We start from the raw sequence: 6,373 nt of genomic DNA on the forward strand, positions 1-6,373 counted from the left end.
GGAGACCAATGAATACCAGTTCTTTCGTGGCAAGTCGAATGCTTAGCATTAGAGTTCCTTACCATTAGAAATGTAGCAACTGTTGTCTGGGAGACTTTAGGAAACCACAGGTGCTGTGAAACAGGGAGAAAAGCTGCCTCATAGCTAGTTCGTGTAATATATTGGCCGGGTTAGACCAAGGCTGTTTCACTCAGAAGATTATCAGATGTAAGATGAGAAAGAGCTTAAGAGTCCTTAAGTGAACTCATCATCTGCACTAGCTCTGGTTTCTAATTTACTGTTTGAGGGCTCTTATCCCTGGAGTGTTGCAGCCTAAATGTGGCTCACACACTGGATTAATGCAGTATGTTATTGAAGATGACCAGGGCAGAGTTACTGTGATGATCCCTGTTATGTGTATCTTTCATTGGTAGTGGTGGTCTTAGTACTAGGTGATGCTTCAAATGGCAGTAAGAGGATGTACTTTAATATCTACATGGACGGTTTTTTGTAATGCAAGGTAAAACGTTATGTTGTGTGTATGTGCTATGTGTATTCACATAGGCATATATAGATGAGTATATAACTATTAATTCCTTCAGTAAAAATGTCAGTACCTTCTGAAGGTTGGGTAAATAACTGCCAACTAGGATATTCTTGAGCTTCTCGAGTGTCAGTTCCATACCTTGAAATGCAACATTCTGCTGGAGTGGAACTCTGTTTTGGATGAGTGATTTCAGTAGAGCTCTTTGGGCTTCCAGAGGAGCTGAACACTGTTGAGGCTTTTAACTACAAAATGAGTACCAAGCAAAGTAATTCTGGTAGTTCAAGTTTACCAGCTCCCATTTAAATATAAGCTTCTCTTATGGTTTTTGAGGCAGACATAAATTATGGTAGCATGCTTTAGTCCCCCTTTTGTTGTTCTTCCAGTTACTTTAGCCTTGGTGTTCATCTTTTGGGGTCTGGTTTTGTTATGCTTAAAACTCACTCTATGATGTGTGGAGGAAAATCTCTGTGGCTGTGTGCATTGGTGACATTACTTGCTCAGTTCTGTGTTTGGGGTTTGTTTCTTGGGTTTCAAGTGTTTTTTTTCAGTATAAGGTTTAAAATCTCCATCAAGTGTTCTTTACCTTTTCTAATACAGTACCGAAATGTGTTACTCTTCTTGTTTTCACAGAGAATCCATGCCAAGAGCAAGGTGACATCATCCAAATTAAACTTAGCGAGCATACAGAAGATTTACCAAAGGCAGATGGCACTGGCAGCACCACTATGTTGGTTGATACAGTCTTTGAAATGAACTATGCTACTGGTGAATGGACCAGATTCAAGAAGTACAAACCTATAACTAATGTTTCCTAAGAGATGCAGCAACAGCAGACTGGACCAAATCAAGCTTAGAGTCAACCAGCTCATAGAGTATGACAACTGTACAAAACTGCATTCATGTAAACGTTTTGTATTGCCCTCCAGGCCAGAAGTTGTGGCTCTTCAACCTAACTGGGCGCAGTGAACGCAGAAGATGGTGTCAAACTTTTTTTTTCCTTTCTTTCTTTCTTTCTTTCTTTTTCTTCCTTTCTTTCTTTTTCTTTCTTTCTTTCTTTTTTTTTTTTTTTTTTAAATCTTGGGAGAGGGAAAGGTGATCTTAGGGTAGAAAGTTGTTGATGTGGTTTTGTTTTCCTGCAGTTCAAGATGCTGGAAAAGGAGATCAAACTGAAAGGTTGGAGGTGGGAGCAGTTTACTTCTGAGTACCAGAAGGGAAAACTACTGCACAGTCATTCACGGTTTACCATTAAACAAGGGCACAGGTCTCTACTGTAAAAATATTTTCTTTGGCTACAAGAGTTCTATTGTAAGAATGGACATTTAAAGCACTACTGGTCAGTGCTTAATTATTTTGTAATTCAGCTGCAGTATAATTAAATACTGCAGGTGGTAGCTGTCCAGTGTCTAATGGTACCCCACTGTATGTTTAGCTTATTTATGCTTGGGTCATAGGATGGGATTGAGCAGCTTTGTTAACTTGCTATATTGTCAGTGTCCATGCCCAGCATGAGTTAATCTATATTTGGCATTATTTGATATAAAGAGAAACTGAGTATTTTAACTTCACTATGAAAAAAAAAAAAAGGCAAAATTAAGAAAAAAGAAAGCTAGTGGTGGCGTGTCACTGCCTGAAGTGATAGCTCTTTACCGTGTAAGTCTTAGGGTAGGTGTTGAGCTATGGCTCTTGCATAGCAAACCCCTTGAACAGAGTAAATTACCTGGGAGGAAGTGATGCTGTTACATCTCAAGATCAGTTGCAGCTTAACTTAAAAATGGCCGTAGAAATGGTGGAATGACACATCTGAATAGAGATGGTTGGGGAGATCTGTTGTCTGGAGGCAGTGTTAATTTACATTTGGTTGAGCAGTCATAAGGTACTTGATGGCCAAGCCCTGATCCAAACTGTTTTGAATGACTGTAGCTGTAGTTCTTACCAGTGTAGTGATATCAGTATAATCGCTAGTGTGGCCACAATTATACTGGCATATAAATGTGCTTTGTACTTGTCCCCTTCTAGCAGAAGCGCATTTTTATCTTTATAACTGTGTTCACACTGCTGGTATGATCTGGCTTTAATTGTACAAATAAAGCTTTTATTTGTTGAGAGGGCTTATGGCCATAGTTCAGGATTCATCCTTTGGAGAAGTGGTTTCATCATTTGAAGTTAACTTGAGTTAAATGTCTGGTTTCTGCCAGTGCTTGTATGTGGAGCTGTGCTTGGTTGGGAATGGTGCTTAGAAGGAAGAAGTACAAAGATGAGTAGCACAGTGGTGGTTTGATGCTGAGGAGGTATCTTGAGCTGACTAGAGGTTCATGTTAAAGTGGAACTCTTAAGACAAAATGAGGCTATTTTCTTTTTTTCTGAAAAGGAAGCAGACCAAATCCCATACATAGACTTACATAGTAACAAAGATGCTTAGATGATTGATTAGAGTTTTTTTGTGTTAGGGAATTTTTATTGCATTTTATTTTTAGTTTTTCAAACAAATTATCCAACTGGACAGGACAATTATAAATAATAAAGAAAATCTGTGTTCTCTACAGTGTTTTAAGGCGTGACCAAAATTATAGATTTCTTTATTTTTATTTAAGCGAATATACAGAATGTTCTAGCTCCTGTAGAGGGCAAGTTACTTGGTTGTTCCTGCTACCGTTACAGAGTTGTGCATGTATTAGTGTGAAAGTTACTGGTGTAACTGTCACACTGGGTGTTCTCCTCCAGATAATTACCCCATTTCAGAAGCAGTGTAGATTGTGATTCTGATTGCAAGTTTTCTTAAACACCTAGAAACTAGCCTGACAAGTGAGGAGAAGTAGTGGGTTTTAGTGTTTAGAATGAGTTCAGTAGAAATGCATCTTCATGGTTATAACTTACTTGGTTATAGTATGTTACACAGTAGGGCCTAACAATAGAGTATGAAAATATTCATCTTTTAAAAGAAAGTTTTGAAAGAAAAGTGACATTCCTTTTCTTGTCTGTATTCAGATTTTAAAAGTTTTTTAAAGCTTTCTTATGATGACCAGTTTTCTGTAAACACATATAATACTTCTGTCTTAACTGTTCCTGCTGGCTAGATAAGCTGCAAGTACTAAATACAATTTTTAAGAAAGAACCTTAGAAAATTGGCTGACTTGAGGGGCATTTACTGCCATTGTAAACTGTTGATGCAAAACTCTGAAAATCAGTAGTGATCAGGAGCTGCTGCGTGATGGCTCTTTTGGCTTACTTGAGGTTGATGGGGGTCCCTCACTAAACTGTCTTAGTCTGCAGAAGCCTGCGTTTTGGACCTGTGTGGTCAGAATGGAGGCAGCTGTCCCTCTCCTTTTCAAGCAGCTCTTCTTGAGTGCAGTGGAGTTACTTGAGTGCAGTAGTGTGTAGGAAGCTTAACCATGCTGCTACCTATTTGTATTTGCTGCATAACAAAGGTGGTCTCCAGGCCTGTTTGTCTAAAGTCAGTTGTATGCAATAAATTGAAATTTTAAATAGAAGCATAGTATATTTTTAATTCAGTTAAGTCATTAGGGTGAGACAATGTAACACTGCAAAAATAATTTATTTTTAAAGTGATTTTATGACCCCCAATACCAGAGCATTACTTCAACTTGATGAATCTAGAAAGTTGTTTTTGTTTTTTTTTTTTAACTGCCTAAAGAAAGGGAAGCTTTTGCAACGTTGTTAAAATGATACAGTACTGATACAGTATGAAGTACAACTACATGGAGTTCTTCGGTTAAGAGAATGAGATCATGGAACCAGTGACCTCAAAGTAACGATAATGCCAGACAACTCAGAAAGGGCAGCATCAGCATTTAAATTCCAAAATAATGGAATTATTACATAAAGGACAAAATTTGGCCCTGAAACTTAATATTTTTTTGTCTTGAATATTCAGTCACTTGGATGTTAGCTAGATTTCATTGAGTGGGGCTCAATGTGTGCTGTAAGATTTAACAAAAACACTTGTTGACTCTATAATACCTTGCAGATGTACTGACAAGTTGACCAGAATAGTAGTTTAGAGTTTTCTTAAAGCTTTATTTGTGTCCTTTCCTCCTTCCATTTATCCAAGCATAAAGTTTTAGGAAATAGCAAGCCCAAACTTCCATGTGCACTACTGCTCCTCAGCAGGGAAGGATGTCCCAGCTTCTCTTGCCCTTGCATCTGTCTGTGCAGCCTAGGCATGATATGAATTGGCTTCTTTAATCTTGGGAGGATGGAATACTGGAGAAAGAAGCAATGAAAGTGGTTTGTGTTTTTCCCTGGTCTGTGCAAACTTTTTGTTCTTAGAGAAAAAAGAGCACAGGCATGCATATGCAAGCTTCTTTAACAACTTGTCCTACAGCAAAGTGCTGGGTTTCTTTTAGGCTCCATTTTCTTTAATGAGTGCCATGAGGGACCAGAAAGAGTGAAATGAGTGTAATAAAGGTGAGCCCAAGGAGGATGCTGAGCAGGAGTTCTGGTCATAGATTCCATCTTCCTTATTGACAGAACATTTGTTTTTTTTCATACTCTAATGTTCTGCAGTTATCTCCATACAAGAGGCTAGGCATAGTATGGTTAACACTAGTATTGGGCCAGTATTTTGTGGGTTAACTTGATTTTCACTGGTGGCTTTGCCATTTACTATTTCAGTTAAATTCCACAGGATATGGTGCAATGAGGAGGAGCCTTTGGTAGTTGCTTGACATCTCTGTGTGAAATTGGTCACTTCCCTCACTAAGTTGTCAAAGTGCAGACCACTTATCTAGGTGAAAGAAGTTTGAGACTTTGACTTTGTACAGTTCAAGAGTGAATCACATTTTCATAGTAAGATCTGAAAAAAAAAAAAAAGAGACTAAAAAATGTTAAGCCAGAGCCCTCTGGGAATCTGGTGCCTTTAACAAGAACTGTCATTTTGTAAAATGTTACATCTATAGCATAGCCCTTATGTTTTCTATTGTTTGGGTTTTTTTTGTACAGTTGTAAATTCAAATTATTCTGTCTTTGGGTACGTATTTTCAGTGTAATACAGTATGTATAATAAAGATTTAGATTTTTCTAAGGAAATGGACTGATAATCTTTTCAATAATCAAGTTCCATATTGTACTAACAGTTGAATCGGTGATGAGCACCACTAGCTTGAGACCAAACAGCCAAATTGCATGATAATGTGTATCCATTTTAGGTTTATGTCACATTAAGTCTGTAGGTGCATTTCAAAGTTGATATATGCTGGTTTTGCTGATTTTGTGAGTAGAAGGTGGTACCAAAATACCTACTGCTGCTTTCTGGGTGGGTTTGCTGAAAACCCAACAACCTTGGGTGATGTGTCCCCACGATGTGTGGATGTGCATTTACCCAAGAACTTGAGCCACAGCATAGACCTGATGGTACAAGGAAGGTATTCCATGCATGGCTTCTGTGGATGGCCCACATGGTACGTATGAAAGTGCGGAATAAACACTATTTTTAGTGCCTTCTTTAGCAGAATTACAGTGATGTTGGCTTCTCTCAATTTTAGAGTGTTGTGGAAGATGGGTGTGGTTTTGCTTGGAGTTAGTTTTGGTATTATTTTTTTTTTTTCAGAAACTGTTGTCACGCTCAGAGATACTGTTTCTGTGGTGTAATTTATCTTGTGATAAACATGAAGCCTTATCTTACAATGTTGAATTACATGGATGTGTATGATGGGCCTCATTCCAATTTTTGTTATGTACAGCTGTGTGACATGGCTCTGTTACACTTGCCTGTGCTGGTGCAGTGCCAGACATAGTCTGAGGTTTTTCCTGTTCTGTGTCAGATCTACTATCAAATAGCTGGGAAGGAAATTTGGTTCTGGGTCAATTGCTCTGGTAGAAGGGTAGAAT

General features: G+C 38.3%; 1 protein-coding gene across 1 annotated transcript in view; it reads left to right on the forward strand.

The window, feature by feature from the left end:
* NELFA (negative elongation factor complex member A) overlaps nucleotides 1–5,572 on the forward strand; it is a 27,307-nt gene extending 21,735 nt beyond the window's left edge. The window contains exon 12 of the mRNA XM_051617388.1: nucleotides 1,157–5,572. Within this exon, the coding sequence (XP_051473348.1) occupies nucleotides 1,157–1,341 (185 nt within the window). The 3' untranslated portion in view covers nucleotides 1,342–5,572. The remainder of the gene's footprint in view (nucleotides 1–1,156) is intronic.
* The last annotated feature ends 801 nt before the right edge of the window (nucleotides 5,573–6,373 follow it).

The sequence above is a fragment of the Apus apus genome, chromosome 4 (assembly GCF_020740795.1).
Source record: "Apus apus isolate bApuApu2 chromosome 4, bApuApu2.pri.cur, whole genome shotgun sequence".
In the NCBI taxonomy this organism is placed as follows: Eukaryota; Metazoa; Chordata; class Aves; order Apodiformes; family Apodidae; genus Apus; species Apus apus.